Below are 20,163 nucleotides of genomic sequence, written 5' to 3' on the forward strand. Positions count from 1 at the left end.
TATTTGATCTTTCCTTTTTCATGTATTAAAATCAGGTGTAAAAGTTACATAAGCTTTTGCCAGTTAACTATCTGCTAGCAAAGATAAAAGACAGGAACTTTTCTCATTTACACCATTCACAGACGCATGCTGTGTATGTTCACTCATCTAGCTCTAGACACATGTGTGTGCGGCTCCTCATTTCCAAACTATTTCTGAGCCTCATTTTCTCTTTTCTGGATTTATCTACCCAGTGCATCCCAAAGATGAAAACATACCATTACCTCCACTTGACACAGTGTGGAGTGGAGGCACAAGGGTGCAGATCAGATTCCAGAGGTCCTTGGTGAAATAGGGAACTTCTGCCTTCTAATCCATGCTCTGTGTCCTTGCCTTACTACTTCTACACTAGAATGAGCAAGACCCTTATCTCCTGGAAAAAAACCACCAACCAAACAACCCAAAACCAAAACATAATAAGGGAGGAAATATTGAACTTTTGGGGAAATGCAAAAAGCACTTCAAGTCCTAAGTGAGTTTGGAATGGTCTTTCTTTTATTCTGTGAAGGAAACCAAATCCCTTTTGTATTTCTTCTATACCAGGAGTGGCAGGAAGTAAGAGAAGATTTTAAATGAAAAGAAAGAGTGCAAGGCATGGTGTAAATGGGAGCCTGAATGAAGTAAAGACTATAAAAAGATTTTACCCAGACATAGTTCTTTTTCAACCTGTTGAAAAACAAGCACCCAAAGTTCAGACTTTCCTCTGAACCTTCACCTCAAATACAAATACAATGCCTCTGAGCATCTTGCCTAAGAAATGTATCTGAACATTTCTGCTTCTATCTAGAATTGTATTCTACTGCCTAGTCCTTGAAAGTCAAATTTATAGGAGGTTTTGTTTTTCCATCTGTTGACATTAGTTAGAGGTTTCTCCAGATGCTCTTGTGTTTTGAAGTCCTACCTTGGCATACTAGCTGGAGTTCAGAAACTGGCTTCTGCCCTGGCTGGAACAGACAATTCTGGAAGTTCAGGGGAGCAGCCTGTGGTCTGTACTACCCATTTGGGTAAGGATTTTGTAAATGGTGAGACTGGATGCTGGTCATTTTAATAGGTTGTTGCTTTTGCCAGTGTAGCATATAAAATATCCACTGCAAGAGACTACCAACTCCTCTCTGTTATAAATATCTTACTGACCTGATAACACTGAAAAGAGCACATGTAAGAGAATAAGGAAATATACCCTCCTGGTATAAATTGCAGCAAAAAGATTTAGGTTAGGCATCAGGAAAAAAAATCCTTTTTAATGGGAAAGATAGTTAAGCACTGGAATAGACTGCCCACGGAGACCATGGGCAGTTTATCAGTGTAAGGACAGGTTAGACAAACATCTGCCACAAATGGCTGTTACAAGCCTTAGCTTCCCTTGGGAGGAGAGAAAAACCTCTGTAAAGAATTAATTTCGGGGAACTAATATGATACACCTTTCATTAAAGATGTGCATTAACATACTGCAGAACACTTTTATTTTGGCTGCATTATACCGCAATTAAGGCAATTTGCCAGCCTGCTGGAAGGCTTTTGGAAGGCTCTCACTTATTTTCTCCTCACATAGGCAATCTTACCTTTTGACTGCATGGGATAGCTTACATACTTAGGCAAACTATTAGCATATATGACTGACTTTTTGTTCTACAATAACTCTCTCTTTCTTTCTTTGCAAATGTATTGGACTTCTACTTCCAACAGCTTGTTATCCAAAGTAGGATCTTATATTTAAGGTGAAAGTTACCTCCTCCCCTCCCTCAACACCTTCAAATTCATCCCCAAACCAAAGTGGTTTTCCTTTCTTGATAAGATCAGATGTGGTACAGAAGTTAAAGGGAAAGGGGAAAGAGGAAGTTCTGGCTTTTAGGAGCCCTGCTCTGGTATACAGAAACATACCTAAGGGTTGGAGAATATGGTTAGAAAGGGTGTTTTAAAGATATCTGGCATCCTTACTTTTGCTGATTCTGTGACCCTCCAAGGCTTCTGGTGGGAGTTTGGATGACTAGACTCTGATTGGAGAACTCCCAGTGGGTCTTGAAACTGCAGGGTGACAAATATGTAGGATGCCTAGAACAGTTTATTTTTTCCTCTTTTTGCTGAGGCAAGCACTCAGCAAAACCTAAGTAATAACAGTTCACAAGCTGTTAATACCAAATACCCTGAGACTTCAGAAGTGCCTTGCTCTGCTCTGCACAGCTTGGCAGGTTATATTCTTTAAAAGTAGGCATCATTACCTGGACAAATCTGTGACAAATATTTAATTCTGTTGTGGCTAACCTCTGTCCCCACAGTGAATTGCTCCTTCTCTCTCATGGCAGATAATCTATGATAATATAGGATGCATATTTGTATTTTCTTTCTCCTGCATTGTCTCCATCCTCTGCACATGTAGTGTTTCTTATTGTCCCTGCTGATCCTTAGTGTCCTTGCCCACATGTTGCTTAGGCCCTCTCTTCTTTAACTACATGCGTACACATTTGACCCTTGCAGGCATGAGCATATAAAGAAGTCTGACCCCTCTTAATTCACGAAGCTTTTTGACTTTGCTTATTCATATCTGTACCTGCCTGCAGGTATATGACATGCCTGATTGTTCAGGTTAGCAATGAAATGTAATATTTGGACGTATTCTTGAGACACCCTATAATTAACTTGAAAATTTAGGTCAGAACATTCACTTAGATCATGTTTTCCCTCCATTTTGGACAATCTAGGATGAGACAACAAGGAAAGGATGTGTACTACTGTATTTTCAGGTTAGGTGCTTCAGCACACAGAAGGCTGTGGCAAGACTGTCATAGTTATCCTAATTTCATAATGTTGTTCATGTAGCACAACACTGTGAAACGTGCCTGGCACACAGCCTTATGAACTCCCCTTTCTGTCCTAGAGAACTTCTGGGTAATTATGTGTTGGGTTTGCCTATCTGATCTAATGTATCACTTAGGGGTTTATATCATACCTATTACTGTGATATCTAAGTGCTGCTGAGATGCTGCAAGATGTCTCTTTCATCAACCACTTATTTCCATGATAAGTTAATGTTACTGAGCTGAAGTCTGGGCTGCTCTGTGCAGCATCTTAATCACTGGTCCCTACTGATGCTCATGTGTGCAGTTATTCTGCTTGTCTGGTGGCTTCAATGAGCTGGTTTTGGGGATTTGAGCTCAGTTAGTTGAGGGTTAAAGCTGCACTACAGAAACACTGGCTCAGATGATGATAAATTGACCTGCTTGGTCAGTGAGTGGGAAGTTCAGGGCTGAGCAGACCCTGGGTGAGCATGTGAGTATATGCTCTTTATTCTCTTAGAAATGCATTCGCCACATCCAGGCTTAGACAGTAGCATGAGTACAGACCGTCTGCTGCCCTAGACAACACTACCTGTCTTTTGTGGACAAAAGAAGTCACCAGATCCCAGGGTTCCCAGCCTGCCAGCTTTCACCTGCTGCTCAAAGTGTACTTAAAATTTAAAATAACTCCTTCCTGTTCACTCAAGTAACAGGAAAGAAAAAAGAGAGAGAAGAAAGACAAAAAATAGCTGTGTACCCCGCTTGCTGGTCCAAGCAGCGTGACTCCATAGGTGGAAGGAGCATTAGCGGCAAGCTCTCCTTGGCAATTTTTGCTAACTGCTGGTCCTCAAGACCCTTGGGAAGGTAAGACCAGCTGCCTGGTCACTTCACCCCTCCCTAACAAAACCCATGACCTTGCACTCACTGGGGCACTGTGTTCATGCTGCAGGGATGGATGGGGAGATTGCTGTCTCTGGGTGGTATCTTCTGCCTTTCTTCTCCCTCCACAAGCCCCCAGAGTGGATTTTTCTTTCATGGTCAGATGAAGCATTTGTTTGTTGTGAAGATGACAAGTGTTTTGTGTGAATTCTAGCTGCTCTGAAATGCCAAACCCCAGCTGGGCTTTGAGTTTCACAGACTAACTGCTGACACCTAATAAGAGTCTAGTAAGTGCTTCCCTCCCTGTCCTGTCATTTAAATAAATAAATGACTGAAATTTGGGGATGGTGGGAGGGGTGTTGAATTGCAGTGGAACGAAGCTTTTCTGTTTATCCACCAAGCAGGTACACTGCTAAGAGCAGTTGTGCAAGCTTCCCACACACCCACAGTGTCTCAGCCATTACATCAACGTGTCTCAGCCCTGGCCTGGAAGGCTTTCTTTGAGGATCGTGCGGGAAAGTTCCTTCTAATGCCCAGTTAGTTTCATGCCCTCTCAGCTTCAGCTGCCAGCCGAGGTGCTAATTAGTGTCAACTGTGATGGCGGAAATTGAGAACAAAGGCGAGACTTTGATAGTTGAAAGCATAGCTGATGTTCAGGTTTTTTTCTTTTACTTGAATTTTTGCAAGGAATGGTTTGCCATGGGCAGTGGGTGTGCTACACATATTATCTCTTCAGGGGCTGGAGTGCCTTCAAAACAACTCTTATTTGTGGCTATAGGTATAAAGCAACTGAGTCCCATCCCTCTTTTCCAACTGCTGAAAGATATGATCTCACTTTGCTTAAGAAATGGAAAAAGAGAAGATCTAAAATAGCAATATATCCTTATGGAAAAATAGCAAGATTAGTAAATCATAGATGCCTTTTGATTTTATTTTTCATGTGTCAGAAGCACAGTGCAATTCCTTGTTTCCAGCTAAGGTATGCAACCACGTCATTGTGAAAGGATAAGAGCAGGTATTTTAGTAAGGCCTTAGGAGAGGATAGCAAGAACTACTGTTAGCAAGCATCTCTGCCTGTGTTCTTCTCCTGTGAGGACATTTCTGAAAATGCAGAACATTTTCCTTTTCAGCTGCCTGTCTCTTGGAAGAACTCAGTCTTGACTAGGAAGGGGCAACCTTTTTTCCAGAAGGAGTTATTTCTGGACAAAATAAAGTTTGGCTAAAATGAATCTGATTAATTTCACTGAAAACAAATGAAGACAAAATTTTGGAAAAATAAAGAAGTTCTGTTTTGACTTTTTTCAAGTGAATCATAGAATGGTTTGGGTTGGAAGTGACCTTAAAGATGAAGTCTGTACATTTCTCTGTTTCAAAGTGACATTTGTTTCAGCATTTATATATATTTCTCCTCTTTTTTTTAGCAGGGAAAAAAAACTGTAGTGGCTGGTATGCTGAAGTCAGTATTTCAGTAGACAACAAGCTCTGTTCCTGTTTTTTGGCTGAGAGACTTGAAAGACATCATGTCTGTTTGACTGTGGTGATGGTATCCTCCTGGTCATCCACTCACTCTCCTGGAGGGTGAGACCATCACAGAGATGAGGCAACCCAGGCGTCTTTCTTGTTCTCCCCTTCCTCCTGGATTGAACCCACTTACTCAGAGTCTTCTCCCCAGAAATATCCTTATCTTACATGAGCCGTGAGCTTGGGTACTCCAGAGTGGTCCTCCTGCCCAGGCCTGTGGGAGCTGTGGTTGATGCAGAGGGATGGGACAACTAGAAGCCTATCAACTTCTGTGTTTTGTGTCCTCACAGGTGGGGAAATGGAAGGAAAAAAAGTTACAGATGAAGTATTACGTGTGGCCCCGCTTTGAGCTGTATCCTGACTCTGAGGAACGTGAGGACGATCACCTGAGTATCGTGACCTTGGAAGAGGCACCGTTTGTCATTGTGGAGAATGTGGACCCTCTAAGTGGCACCTGCATGAGGAACACGGTCCCTTGCCAAAAACGCATAGTGACTGAGTATGAACCCCTGGGTTTTTCTCCTCCTGTTGGGCTGTCCCTTCTCAGCAGAATGTAGAGAGTCTATTGGGCCAATACCATCATACCCTGATAATCCTTTTTAGAAAAGTCACCTCTATTTGCCTAGCCTGGCCTATGTTCATTCATGACTGGCCTCTTTGGGCAAATCATCATAGTGTGTCCCTTCACCCTTCAGCACAGATAGCACAAGTGAAATTCTTCACATTATATTGTGGGAGGGGGAGTGCATACTGACAACAGAAGGGAATTAAGTCCAGTCTTTTAACTCAATATTGTTGTGATGGTTCAGGAACAAAACTGATGAGGAGCCAGATTACATGAAGAAATGTTGCAAGGGGTTCTGCATTGACATCCTCAAGAAAATCTCAAAGTCTGTCAAGTTCACCTATGACCTCTACTTGGTGACTAACGGCAAGCATGGGAAAAAGATCAATGGGACATGGAATGGAATGATTGGAGAGGTCAGCAGCAAAGGGAGGGCATGGTAGACTTCATCCGTGGGTTGGTGACATGGGTAAAGTCTGGTCTCCCATCATTATTGGGTCCTCCTCCAGGGCAGGGACAGAAGTAACTCTATAGAAGTGATTGGTCTAGATTCTTTCTGGGCACCGGGTGAATTAATCTTCTCTGACACTCTGACCATGACTGCCTTTCCTGTTTGACGATTAATTATTATTCTCTATAGCATCACAAATTTGGCCTTCACAGTCAAAGAAAGAGGGTGATTTCCATGCACCAGAGAGGCTGCAACCTAGATTGCACTTAGATCGTATATAAGGTGCTTAAAGAATGAAATAAGACTTTGCAGTGTTAGAGGGAGGAGAAAGCAAGGACAGAAAAATGAGATAAGACATCTTCTCAGCGGATGATGTGTTTATCCTAAGACCTCTGCAGATTTATTTTTTATACATATACCAGCTTTGAGGGGAAGATTAATGTCTATAGATTTCCTGAAAGAAGAAGGTGTCCTGATGAAAGATTAGAAAGGAAAGATGATAGAAACAATATAGGGAATGGGATTACAGGAGTGAAAGGACTGTGTGGACAGGCAGGAAGAAGAGAAGGGGCTTGGCTGTGGTGCTTGAGAGGTGCATTGGGTCTGTGTGTGATCTCTTCATTTCCTTCCTCCAGGTCGTCACCAAACGGGCCTATATGGCTGTGGGATCCCTCACCATTAATGAGGAGCGTTCAGAAGTGGTGGATTTCTCTGTGCCCTTCATTGAGACAGGAATCAGCGTCATGGTGTCACGTAGCAATGGAACTGTCTCACCTTCTGCCTTTTTAGGTATCATTTTAATCTAAAATTAACACTTCACCCAGTGTTCATCAAAAATTAGGTGAAGGTTGCTTGTGATTCTTAGCCTGGAAATCCCTTTTTGGGAGTACCTGTGGGACAGGTATATAAAAATAAATTGTGATGTTTTAGCTCTAAATCCCCAGCAGGCAATATCCAGGCAAACTCAAGCAGGCCCTGACTAGGAGTTCTAAGGCATTTCTCAGCAATTGTAGGCATAATCCCAGCAAAGAATGGGCTCACTCAGTTGTCACCTACTCTGCAGCACATAATTTCCTAATGACTCAACTAATAGCATGTTTAAGGAATGTTGGTTAGAAAAAAAATGATTCAAACCTTATAGCTGGTATGCCATAGTACTTAGTGATAACAATTAGCAATAAATTATTGCACTTTGACAGGCTTTACTTGTAAAGAAGGTTTTAACTTGACCCTCCCTTGACAGAGCAACTGGTAGAAGTTAGAGGCCTAACAGAGCTTTTCAAGAAGAGTTGAGCCATCAGTTCTGTGCTGACACTGTGTCTTCCAATACAGTGATTTCTAATGTCCATCAGTGGCGGAGGGTGGTCAGAGAATGTAGAAATAATATTGCATTTCCCCAAGACATGCATGCCTTCCTAGTACCTACTATTTGGCTTTATAAAATGCTTTATGATGCAGCAAACACATTATATGAGTTATATAATTACTGTCTTCTCCCTGCCAGCATCCTGAGATCATTTACAAACAGTAATAACTTTATATGGGTAAAGAAATTTTTCCAAACTTCTTTAAGTAGGAGTTCCATGACTACTCACTTTTCAGGAGGTTTTTGTCTTTAGCCAAGTCCACCAGTATTGCTGGGGTATGTAAAAGCAACAATAAAATCAACTCCAAAATTTTAAATTGCAGTTTAACTGAGGTTGCAATATTGGCTACAGTCTGGAGCAAAGTTCTAAGTTTCTTTGATCTGGTTCAGTCCCATTTTTATCTGTTCAGGCTTTGAGAAGGAGAAAACCTGGCAGAGGTCAAACACTTGCAGAATATGAATGCTGACATTTCTAGAATTAACTAGTGTTCCCACTGCTGCAGGAATGAAATAGCTGAAAAAAACCTACTATCATTATGGCTGAACCTCAGAAATTTGGAGAAGCTCTTTGGCTCAATAGCATCTTGAAAGTTGGATGCTTCTCTGAAGCTCTGCCAGTTCTGCTTGATTTTCCCCACTCTCTCCAGATGGTGCTGGAGGACTTCTGGGAACAATCTTTTATCAATGCATTTTATTTTATCAATGCATGCCACGATGGCTGCATGTAGTTCCAAATGAAGCTATGTGTCACAAATGTAACAGTAAGAAGGAATGCAGCCCTTACAGAGACAGAAACTACACTTTTCAAAATTCAAAAAGTTTATCTGACTTGGGTTGAAGGATGTGTTGTAACTTCCCATTCTCCAATTTGTCCCATGCTCTCCCTGGGGTGTTCTAGAGAGCAAAGGAGACAGGGGAAGGGTGAGGTGGTGTATCAGGTTTTTCACCACGGTTTTCTCTTCCTCTCCAGAACCTTTCAGTGCTGATGTATGGGTGATGATGTTTGTGATGCTGCTTATCATCTCTGCGGTGGCTGTTTTCGTCTTTGAGTACTTCAGCCCTGTGGGCTATAATCGGTGCCTTGCTGATGGCAGAGGTAAGAGGAGTCCCTCCTTGCTATGATCCTCTCTCTCTTCCAAGCCTGGCTCCTTTATCAGGATGTTTCCTTTGCCTTGAACATGATACAGATCCAACCCACTCTGAGCTCTGTGTTCAGACTAAAGAGGGCAGAGATGGAGGTGGAAAAAAAGGCTCCGAAGAGAACAGATCTCTATAATGGATAATTTGCTTGGCTCGGGAGACGGAGCTGTGTTGCCTTTCATCTGTAAAGCATGCACCAGCTCCAACTTGTTTCTCATTGAGGGAAAATGGGTCCTGGTAGCTGGTGCTGGCAGTGCACTCTCTGAGGCTATCAGAGGACACAGTGCTGTCGATCCACCCTTCAGTGCAACATCTCCCCAGAGAGCAAGCTGCTCTGCCGGCCTCCCGGCATAATGTGATGGCCTCCAGACTCCACATCTGTCACCTGGAGATGTCACTCCCCCACTTGGCTCTCTGGCCTGCTAAGGCTGACTGAGAAAGTGGGAAACTCATTTTTCTGGGACTGGGTGATGGATTAACTTGCAAGGGCAGCAAGAAAGATGGCAACAAGTGAGTGACCCACTTTTGTGGTTCTGATCTTCAGAACACAGCCTGATGAGTTAAAGAGAAAATGGACAGGCAGCCTAAAATATAGCCTTTTTTGCCTTATTGGCATGAAGACAATTAGCAAGTTGAACCTTCTGTCATCTCCATATCATCACCTTCTGTTGAATCAGCCCTTCAAACCTTTCTGGGTTTATTGGTCCATTCAGAATAGTGAGGGAGAGACAGTTATTGGAAAAGACACTCATTTTCTCTTCAGTCTAGTGCTTTGAGGGAATTTATGCCATCAAATTAGAGAGGAGTGAAAAAAAAGTGTTAATGAGAGTGCAGGCTGAACCACATATATGTGGAAGTGAAGAAGTCTCTTAACATGGAGCTGTGGAGGCCCTTTATGGCAAGTGGTCATAACCACATGGATCTGTGGACACAAGTAAATACTTATAAACCTGCAAGTCTCTTGAGAGATATTAATACAGATGTGGAACTGGAAGCAGTTCTTACTACATGTGTGCAGTTGTACAGTTATTAAGTTAACTGCAGCTGTAAGTATCAATATTTCTGAGTAATTATGAACAGTACTGCATGATCAGGCAGATATTATCCCTGACAGATGTAACATGAAGATGTAGAAATCTGCTGCACAGACTTGTTTGGTAATGAATGTTCCGGCTAATGTTGCTTTGGCTGCATTTGAACTAGTCTACGACAATATACTCCTGCCTCTCACAACTGCATTTTATCCATATGGACACCAAGATCTTCTCTCCAGGGTCAAGTGGGCATGCCCTGATCTAGCCCCTAAATGATGTTGGGTTGCTGTTGGGGCATGCAAAGTTGAAGAACTCAGACGTATCGTGGGTCCCTGGTTTGGATCAGGGGCTCCTGTTGCTGTCTTGGTTCGTGGCTGACAAAGTAACTGTGAAAACACATGGGGTGTTCAGTGGAGAGAGGAGGGCTTTAGGAGGGAACTTCTCAAGATTTTCTTACACTTTATAGTTCCCACTGAGGATGTGCAGACCTTGCACTTGTGTGTCTTTGGGCTCATTAGGTAGAGAGGGATATAAAGCTACCACTCTAGCATGTAAAAAGACAAGGACTGCCAATCCATGTTTCTTAGAATTATAGAATGGTTTTAGTTGGAAAAGACCTTTAAGATCATTGAGATTTTAAAGAGGTCACTAAAAGCATGACCAGAGTTCATGTCACTGTTATGTACTTTAGACACTGAACATAGGGAGAGTGAGCTGTGTTCTTCTCTGGCTTGTGTGTCTTCAACAGACTGGGTAATGAAATCCTCTTGCAGAGGTATTTGTAGAGCCCTGTTATTTCAGATGGTGCTCTTCCTTGCACCTGTACAAGTATAATGAAGGCCATGTTTTGCACAGGTGTATGCTGGGAGTTCAAGGACAACATCACTGTTGAATAGCTAGAAACGAAGATAGAATTTTTCTGAGAAAATTGTATTTCTGGTGATAACACTTGAACCGAAGTGGAATGTTTGGGCTTTTAGATACTCTAAACAGATACAGAAAAAGCCCTCGTATAAGGTTTCAGTGGAAATCATTGAGATAGAATAAATATGGAAGCCTGAGGGCCTTTTAAAAAGTAATTTTTCAGGGTTGCACTTTGCTGAGATATGGTGCCATGAACATAGGGGAGCACAGCTGCAGACATTCATCTGATATATGGGGATACATCCTTCTCTTAACTCTGAAGTCAAGATGTGTATGTAAATAGCAATGCAGACCACTTACTCTGAGGTGCTCACTGTGGGATCATGTTTCTCAATCACTCCAGAGCCTGGAGGTCCCTCTTTCACCATTGGCAAAGCTATCTGGTTGCTGTGGGGGCTGGTGTTCAACAACTCTGTGCCAGTGCAGAATCCCAAGGGTACCACTAGCAAGATCATGGTGTCGGTGTGGGCCTTCTTCGCTGTCATCTTTCTGGCCAGCTACACTGCCAACCTGGCTGCCTTCATGATCCAAGAGGAATACGTGGACCAGGTGTCTGGCTTGAGCGACAAAAAGGTAATGGATCCATCCAAATCCCTAAAGCAGCCTTTTCCACAGAAGAGGCTGCTTTACCCCTTCTTTGCTTTTTCTGGGAAAGCGTTCAGTTTTTTTCAGAGTCATGTCATAGCTTTAGTCTCTAGTTTAAATAGTACAATTGCTCTTTGTTGGTATTCAGTTGCATTTTACATGTTTTAAGCACTTCAGGAATGAATCAGAAACAGAACTGAACTGTGTTTGCTTCATGATCCCAAACCACACCTTGATTGTCAGCAAGAAATGAATTAATGGAGTTTTGGAGACGATGTGTATAATGGCTGTAACCTGTTTTTTCAGGTTGAAGTAATTTGTGTGGGAACTGGCCATTAGGCTAGCAAATATGATCTGTTAGGTTATTACAGGGGTAAGTTCTGCCCATGGGGGTAAATCAGTGTGGCTTTGATGATTTACTATTGCTTGCATTTGAAGTTATATTGTCATTTTTGAGACCTTTGGAAGCTTAGCACAAGAAATCATTTCCTGTTCAGAATAATTTTCACTGTCTTGTTTTCATGCACTGCGTTTTGTCCGCACAGAGCGTTTGCTTTTGCTGGGCTCTGCACACTGGGGATTTTGAGGAGGTTGCTCATGCACGTAGGGTAGCACTGTTTGGTTCATGAGGGTCTGAAGCTTTGCATCCTGCTGTATTTTTGGTTTGTGGTAAGGTTACTCAGAAGGAATTGAGTGTTGTGAGGCTCGATTGCCCATGCTGAATTTGTTACTAAATCACTGGGGCTGCTTAAAGGGTCATGCCACTGTAGGGCAACCAAATAGCAAAAGGCCGCACACACTGCTATTTGGGATAGCAGCAAGAAGAGGACTGCAAGTGTCATTTTGCTATTGCTAGACTGGTTATAGTCACTGTCTCTTGTGTCCTCCAGGGTAGTCTAGAAATAAATTGTGACCAGGCCCCCTGTGTATACAGTGTCCTGTTCAGGAGGCAGGAAATTCTGTGGTGGATTAGTTTTTAAGAGGTTTTTTTCCCCCTTTTGTTTTTATTCCTGGAATGAAATATGACACAGAATAATACAATCCATGCAGAAGTGCTCCTGTTATTTGTATTAATTTCAACCTCAATTTGTTTCACACTGTCTCCACATTTGCAGTGTGCTGTGCTGGGGAAGGGCTTACGTGGAGGATGCTTTTCTGCCTGGTGGAGGTTGTTGCAGAGACTCCTTAGAAGCGGTGGGTGCTCTCAGACTGAAAGGCACTGTTCAAAACCAGCCAGCCCTATCAGTATTAACATTAGTTTGTCATCATTAGGTTTTCAACCATCTGAGGTAAATGGGATAGTTCATACCTGTGATCTATTGTTTCAGGCTGTGCCTAGGCTCGTGGAGGGAGCCATGCTTTCATTCTCATGTTTTTCAAGATATTCTTCATACCTGCAGAGATATGTGCATGAAATATCATTTTACAGCAGTGGCTTCTAGAGCTTCACAGAGCCTTTGCATACAGATCTCTGGGTGTATTTTAGTCATTTTCACTGTAGAGCCGCCTGTGTGTATTGGATTGAGGTAATTTTCTTTTACCTTTCTTTGCCAACATACCTATGTTTGCTTTTGCTATCCTAAAGCATAGGTGTTTTGTTCCTTGGGGAAGAGAAAGGCCACAGTACATAGTCTGATTGTTGCAGTATGCCTCAAAGACAGCTGCTAGTGCAAGTGCAACATTTGGATAAAATTATGATCTACCAGAGCATCTGGAATCAGATGAAAATTGGCTAGTAAAAGCTGAAGGCCAACTGCTGCCTCTGGAGAATAAAGACAGGTGGGAATATTTCCATCCAAAAGATGTGAGTGAATGAGCTTGATCTACTGGGATATGGATTTCCATTCTCTGGACATGCAGAGGACCCTGTAGAATTTGAGAGCAGCCATCCAGGCATCTGTTGTGCTGCTTCAAGATGCCCTGGTCTGGGAGGAATTCAGTCTTCTGAATCTCCTCTTTTCTTTATTCCAGCCAAGTGCAGGGGAGATGGAAGTGTGCCGTGCTCTTCCTTCCTTTTCCTGCCTCCTTAAATTAGCCATTTCAGATTTTCTAAGGAGGCAATCACTGACCAATGTCAGATGGCCAAAAGGAATGAGTACATCTTCGAGTCTCTCTTAACTCCAATACGTGAGATGGTATCCACAGCAGAAGTGAAGTAGATCAACCTCCTGGCACGCTGCTTCAGATGGTAGGGCAGCTGTGTCCAGCACAAGGAGTCAGCAGAGGATGTAATCCAAGCCAACAGGCAAAGGGCTAGTTATTTTAAGGGATATTGTTCCTATTTGCCTAGACTCAGATCTGTTTGCAAATATCTTTTGTAGCATGACAAGACCTGGGAAAGGTGTCCTGCTGGCACTGTACAGCAGCCAAAATGCCAGATGCACTCACAAAATCCATTACTATGCCTGGCTGGGGAATGCTTGTCAAGGTCAGACTAGCTACACCCTGCGACAGCCACTCTGATGGTCTCCTTGGACCCTCTTCCTTGAGCCTTGCCTGGGAAGAGCAGCTCTGAGAGGTGCCTACGGCTGCCAACCTGCCGTTTCCCCAGAAAAGCGGGCTGAAACGCTCCAGCTGTCTAAGGACTTGGATGGTATCTTGGCTGTGCCCCAGCATTTACTTCCTAATGCCATGTAAGACAGTGACTAACGTCATGTCCCTGCTGTGCTGTGTGGATGCTGGAGCAGGCCTATCTGAGTTGGGCTGGAGCAGATACCTCTGTGCCAGGGTATTAAGTTGGAATTAGGGTAGCTGGAGGCTCCTTGTACTGAGCTTAGTGACCTCTGCTGCTCTCTCCCTGGCCCAGATGATGCTCACTCTGCTAAGTGCCACCCCTTCATGCTCAGCTGGCCCAAAACTGGTGCCAGAGCAGGCTCAGGAACCCACCTCATGCTGCTTGATATTTCTCCCATGTTAACCCTTTCAACTGCTAAATCATACGTCAAGCTGCGATTTTTAATGCTGGTGTAACCACAGGCAGTTTGGGGGAGGAGAAACCCGTTCCTCCCTGAAAGCAGTGCTGGCTCTGTGAATCCTGTAGGCAAAGAGCTGCTCTGACAGCATCTCCCTTCCAGCTCCCGGCACTCATGGCGTGCACTGCCCAGATGCCAAACCAGCACCCTCCGCCTCCACCGCTCCACCTTGTGCAGAGTAGAGGCTGGATGTGGTACCTGGCAGGGGTAGAGCCGCACTGGCCAGGTCAGCTTCCCGACTGGAGCTCTGCCCCTCAGCAGCATCGCTGGCAAGCCCAGATGAAGCATCCTTGCACATGCTGCTCGGCTGCATCCGTCTGGGGTCCATGTAGGGGGCTGTTACGGCCCCTACCCCCTGCAAAAGCCCTGCTGGTAAGATGGCCTGCCGCAGAATGCTGCAGTCGGCTACCGGGTCTGGATTTCATCTGACTGTAATCAGGAGATATAACCCAATTTCCAATAGCGGGAGAGCTTCAGACACATTAGAGAAACAAGCGCCTGCGGTATTTCAGTCTAACGAAGGCAATAAATACAGGAAAGATTATATAAAATGAACTAATGTGTGAAATAATCTAATAGCTATACGTAATTTCCATTCATATACAGTAGTAATAGAATAAAAGCAAATGTGGACAGCCAGCAGGGCATTTGAATAAAATAATTTAGAATACAGTAGGTTAATAATAAAAAAATAGTATCCATGCCTGTAAATTAGTTGGAAATGCCAAAGAAGCTAATAAAGTATCAAAATGGTATTTTTCTAATTGACATAAAAAGGAGAGAAATGGATTTATGCATGCCTGCAAATTAATACAGATTGCTGAAACTTCACATGTATTTGACTTATTTGCTTTTTAAGATGTTAATGAAATGTTGAGACAAAGCCTGTTTCTGTGTAGCATAGGTGAGCTGTTTTCTTCAATAGATATGCCTTTATAAAAAAAAAATTGTAGTTAAAACTGGCCAATATTTTTACTGAAAAAGGTCTGGGGAGAGTGTAAGAAGGCAGAGGAAAATTGGATATTTGCCAAAGTAGATAATTTTAGTATACTTCTGACATGTATTTTTGACTTGTCATTTTCTAAAGGCACTACTGCTGAAATTGACCTACATTTAAAAACAAACAAACAAAAAAAGGAAAAGATTTTTTCCTGTAACAGAGGAAGGGGACAGAAGGACATAATTGGAAGACAAAACAACACGTTAGTCTGAGGTGAATGAAATATTTCAGGTTGATACAAAGCAAAATTCTCACTGATAAACCTGCAAAAAAGGATCTGCTGTATTTCTGCAGTAATAGATGCTTGGCCATGAAACTGAAAAATGAATTATTTCCCATATTGTACTCTGTGGCACATTAAATATAAATTATACAAGGTTCCCAGATATGCAGAACACTTAAACATGAGCTTAACTTTGTGCTTATGAGTGGCAACATTAAAGTCAATGGGCTATTATTCACATGATTGAAGTTAAATGCTTTTCTGAGCTTGCAGCTTTTGTACAACAAATACCTGTTCTGGAGAAATCCAGGAGAAATGCAGCCTGGGTATATCTGTCAGCTAGAAATTTCCAAAGGGACAAAAAGTGCAGGTCCAAAATACAAGTCTTGTACCTTGTAAGGTCTGCAAGGGGAAGATTGTCCAACTGGATGGCGTAGCAATGGTACAGATCTTCCATGGGACATCACATTTACTGTCAGCAGACATCTGTGGTACTTTCAGACATTTCTGCATGATACAAAGGAAGTTTTATGTGGTGGTGTCCAAGAGCAGAAAATAAGCAGTCCTTTTAACTGCAGTATAATTTTTACTGTGAGGAGACCTTTGTGGAGATACGAGTTAGCTAGACAGAAGTAAGACCATGCCACTTCCAACTCTGTCCTTTTGTGATAAATCAGAACCTTTTTTAAAATGCGTAAAGTCTGATGCAGCTTACTTGACCAAACCCCCCCCAAAATAAGGAGGTCCTCAAATCCCCAAACCTTACGTCATAGGGTAGAGTTGAATTTCTTTCCAGAGCACTTCACTGGGGGGACATCTTCCTGTAAATAAGTTGCACTGTGTTTAGACTTTTGCTTAAATATGACCTCTATACATATTAGTGGTACTAACTAGCGCTTAATATAACAAACATTGGTTCATAGTGAAGGGTAGAAAACTCAGAGCTCTGAGTCTGAAATTTTATGCCTTAGAATCTGATTATTTCTCTGCATCTCTGTAAATCATCAGTTACTGTAGTATGAACTATTTACAAATACTATATAGTGCAGTATATATCTATGTAATTAAATATTATGCTAAACTCTTCATATTAATAAATAGCTATTAAAATTGCTATAGCATATTATAGGTAGTAGTAGATCGTTCTAACTGGTGACTTACATTTATTGTGTACATAAATATGATCTCAGAGAATTTTTTACGGTTGTAGATGGCTACGTTTATCATACATGCAGTCATTCTTTACTCTTCAGATTGACATGATATTTATGCTTTCTGAGATCTTTGGAACAAAACTCTGTGCCTGTGTGCTAAGTGATTCAGTAGTTTTAAGGCTATCAATGTTTAAAGTCAGTGAGTTTTCAAGCATGCTTTTTCTTCCCCCTGCTTCAGTCCTACTTTCTTTGTCATTCTCTCTCTTTTTTAAGCTCAGCGCTGCATATCACAGAGTGGCGAGGAGACTGTGATATGCTTTAGCCTTGACTCAGTCTCTCAGGATTCTCTTTTCTGTTGATCTGGAGGGATTTAATGGCAGTAAAAACTTGTAATGGGACTCTTCAGGATTAGTGCCAGTTAAAATGCAGTTTAGTTGGGAACTTAAGCAGGTAATATATGAGGGGAGGAGATACTCAGTCAGACCTTAGATTTAATTCCTCCTTGCTGAAAAGGGAGAAATGCAACCCCTTGGGCTTGGATGAGAGCCACTGGATGAGGAATGTCAGCTGGAGCCCATGGCACGATCCTTAGACTGCAGCTTTTGCATCCCCCCTGCTGCGCCATCCTGGCCTTTCCCAGGCCTCGGCCACCGCTCACTCTTCCTTTTCATCCTCCTTTTAACTGTCTCTTGGAGCTAACCCTTTGGAGGCTCTGGGCAAATTTCGTCGCTTCTGTGCTAATTGTTTGGCAGTCTGGAAAAAGCTGTCTTTGGAGAGTTACGTAAGGGAAGGGAGAGAGGGGGGAGCAAAGGATTGTCCTGCTTCTCGCGTCAGTATAAGTCAGTGGAGAGAGAAGCAATGAATATTTTTATTTATTATTTATATGGTGCCATAAATGTACTTGGCACTCTGCAGTCAAATAAAAGACAATGGCCCTGCCACCAGGATTTTGCAGCCTGAGAGGTGAGAGCTGGCCTCCTTCATCGGGAAGATCAGGGCTTGAATTGCTGGTGGGGAGGGGATGGACAGATGAGATCTACGGGATTTTAAAAAAACTCAGACAACAGAGCCCCCCTGCCCTTTCTTGCTTATGTCTAGCAACTGTGACATTTGAAATTATGTGTACATACGTATACCTGATAAATATTTGGCAGGTTGTATCTTCCCAGGCACTTTTACTTCACCTGGTGGAAAGGAGCCTTGCTCCTCCTGGGCCTTTGGCTATTCAACGTCAAACTCCCCCTAAGTCCGCATCGCCCAGCAGGCTTGCTTGTTTCAGGTGTACCTGCCCCAGTGCCCCAGGACTCACAAGGAAGCAATGTGGCTTTCATTCCTCTGCTGTCATCTGCTTGCAGGTGGGAGGCAGCTTTTTGCAGAAAGCTAAAGGAAGGCATTATCTTCCACCTCTGGATGGTGGTGGGGTGCCCCAGCTGCCTACTTTTAGTGCTTTTTGCTTTGCCTCCCTGCCCTATAGAGGTGCTTAGGAAATTGCAGTAATGTGATGGCTAGGCTTTTCTAATTACTTGGATGAAAATTCTGGCCCCAGAGAAGTCTCTGGGAGGTTTGCCAGACTTGTGTGGGGTTTCACCTACTGCCCGGTGGTTGGTTCCATGTACATGGGGCTGAAGCAGATTGGCTACTATTAGTGCTAAGAAGACAGGAAGCTCTGACCTGCCTTTCTTAGTGAAAATGGATGAAAAAAGGAATTGCTCCCCCACCAAACTACATCCTTCAAATTTCTCAGCATGTTTCATAATTTGTTAACCAGCTGTCTCATGTGCAAACAAAGCAGATTTCAAACTTCTCTGTACTTGGCTGCCACCTCTCCGCTCAAGGTCTTTTTCATCAGTTAATTTCCTCCCTCTGAATGAACATCTACACTTCTAATGATATTAGCATGAGTGTACTAACCAGCATCTTTCTGCCTCACTGATTTCTGTTTTGTGCTTGCTGGTTATTATTCAATAGCTGCCTTTTGCCCCATTGTGTTTAGCTTCCAAGGAAGCTGAATTCCAGGAATGTAATACATAGCATGATTTGATACTGGCATAGACAGATGATCTCCATCCTCTACATTCATGCAAGCAAAAGTTAAATGTACTGTAGCTGAGATCCCATAGCTCACTTAATTGCAACAGATATGGTTGTGCTCATTTGATACCACGCCTTCTAATACTGCAGCTGTGCAAGGACCTTTTATCTCTGACTGGCTCAGTGATCACACTACAGATGTTCTCTGCTCAAGTTTGAGGAACACCTAACAGTGTGAGTGAAATAGCCTTCTATATAGCCTTCCAAATGTGTCCTGAGGAAGTTTTAAAGCCTTAGTGTTACCTTTTGGTTGGAGACGCTGCACAGAGTCTGCACAACACACACACTTGGCAGGCCCAGAAGACACCTGGTTTGTTGGTGGTGGGTGGACTTTGTCAACATGTGATGGCCTGATCTCAGAGTGGCCTCACAGGCCTGGTGTATCCACAACGCCTGAGTCAGCAGAGAGGCAGTGTGGTCCCAGCATGTGCATGTAGGTCTAGCTAAAGAAGTCGTGAGACCCCTGAAATGCCATCTGTCTGAGGAGGTGCTGTGCTGCCCAAGGATTTCATTCTTCTGCTCTGTGCAGAAGCAGCACAGAGCAGGTCTGCACATAGCAATCCAGCTTGCAAAGAGGCTGCACAATCCTACTGTGTGCATTGCTCTGGCAATAACTGCATGTGATGGCAGCTTCTTCCACCAATTGGATCTCTGCTTTCATCTCAGTTATTTCACAAGGGCAACTATTTTTAAAGTTGCTATATTTATACTCCTTTCTTTCGTTTTCATCTACCTTCCCTCACCTCTGCAGTGTCCCTAGGTTGCTTTGTTCCCTTCCCCGACCCACATGTGTTCATATTTCACCACCAGATGTTTGTAGATATTTTCCTCTTGTCTGTGGGTCTGACTCACCCTACATCTTCCTTTAAAAGTGACTTTAATCTAATTCTTTGCCAACTTTGTTGCAGTCAACTGCACTGACTGATAACTCCTTTCTCAGACTTATCTAGAGGAATTAATGGGTGAAAGCACTATGCAAAGCAAGAACAGAGAATTTGAAAAATCGAGTATGGAATAATAAGATAAACCGCAAAGTCAAAGTCTGAGGGAACACAAGGTATTTTTATGCCCTCCTAAAACTGACTTATATTGGATTTGATGGTGTTCATTCCCTTTCTTTTTCTTTTTCTTTTTTTCCCCTTTTTTTTTGTTTTGTTTTATAAATCAAGGCATATATTGTTTGACTAGTGAAGACAAGAAACTGAGGTTTTGTCACTGCAATCTCAGGGCTGATTTCTGTGACTGGGCCCAACAATCAGGAAGAGCTGATGGGATGATTGGATTCTGAGTTGTGAGGAGTCCCAGCCACTGCTGAGGAGGTGGAGGATGATACTGTGAGGGAATGCTGAAGAAGGGAGAAAATCAAAGCTAGGGTAAAAGGAGGATCTGAAAACTTGTAGTCACTTAGAAATGGCTGTGAGTTCCACCTTGGGAGTAAAAAATGT

General features: G+C 42.9%; 1 protein-coding gene across 1 annotated transcript in view; it reads left to right on the forward strand.

Annotated features, from left to right (window-relative positions):
* Nucleotides 1-582: 582 nt before the first annotated feature.
* Nucleotides 583-20,163, forward strand: part of GRIN2B (glutamate receptor, ionotropic, N-methyl D-aspartate 2B) — a gene marked incomplete at its 5' end in the record, with an annotated part of 34,482 nt that continues 14,901 nt past the window's right edge. Inside the window, 6 exons of the mRNA XM_010192362.1 lie at nucleotides 583-594; nucleotides 5,504-5,712; nucleotides 6,023-6,194; nucleotides 6,865-7,018; nucleotides 8,566-8,691; nucleotides 11,037-11,266. Coding sequence (XP_010190664.1) covers nucleotides 583-594; nucleotides 5,504-5,712; nucleotides 6,023-6,194; nucleotides 6,865-7,018; nucleotides 8,566-8,691; nucleotides 11,037-11,266 — 903 coding nt within the window. The remainder of the gene's footprint in view (nucleotides 595-5,503; nucleotides 5,713-6,022; nucleotides 6,195-6,864; nucleotides 7,019-8,565; nucleotides 8,692-11,036; nucleotides 11,267-20,163) is intronic.

Source organism: Mesitornis unicolor, unplaced genomic scaffold, assembly GCF_000695765.1.
Source record: "Mesitornis unicolor isolate BGI_N332 unplaced genomic scaffold, ASM69576v1 scaffold9829, whole genome shotgun sequence".
NCBI classification, from domain to species: domain Eukaryota; kingdom Metazoa; phylum Chordata; class Aves; order Mesitornithiformes; family Mesitornithidae; genus Mesitornis; species Mesitornis unicolor.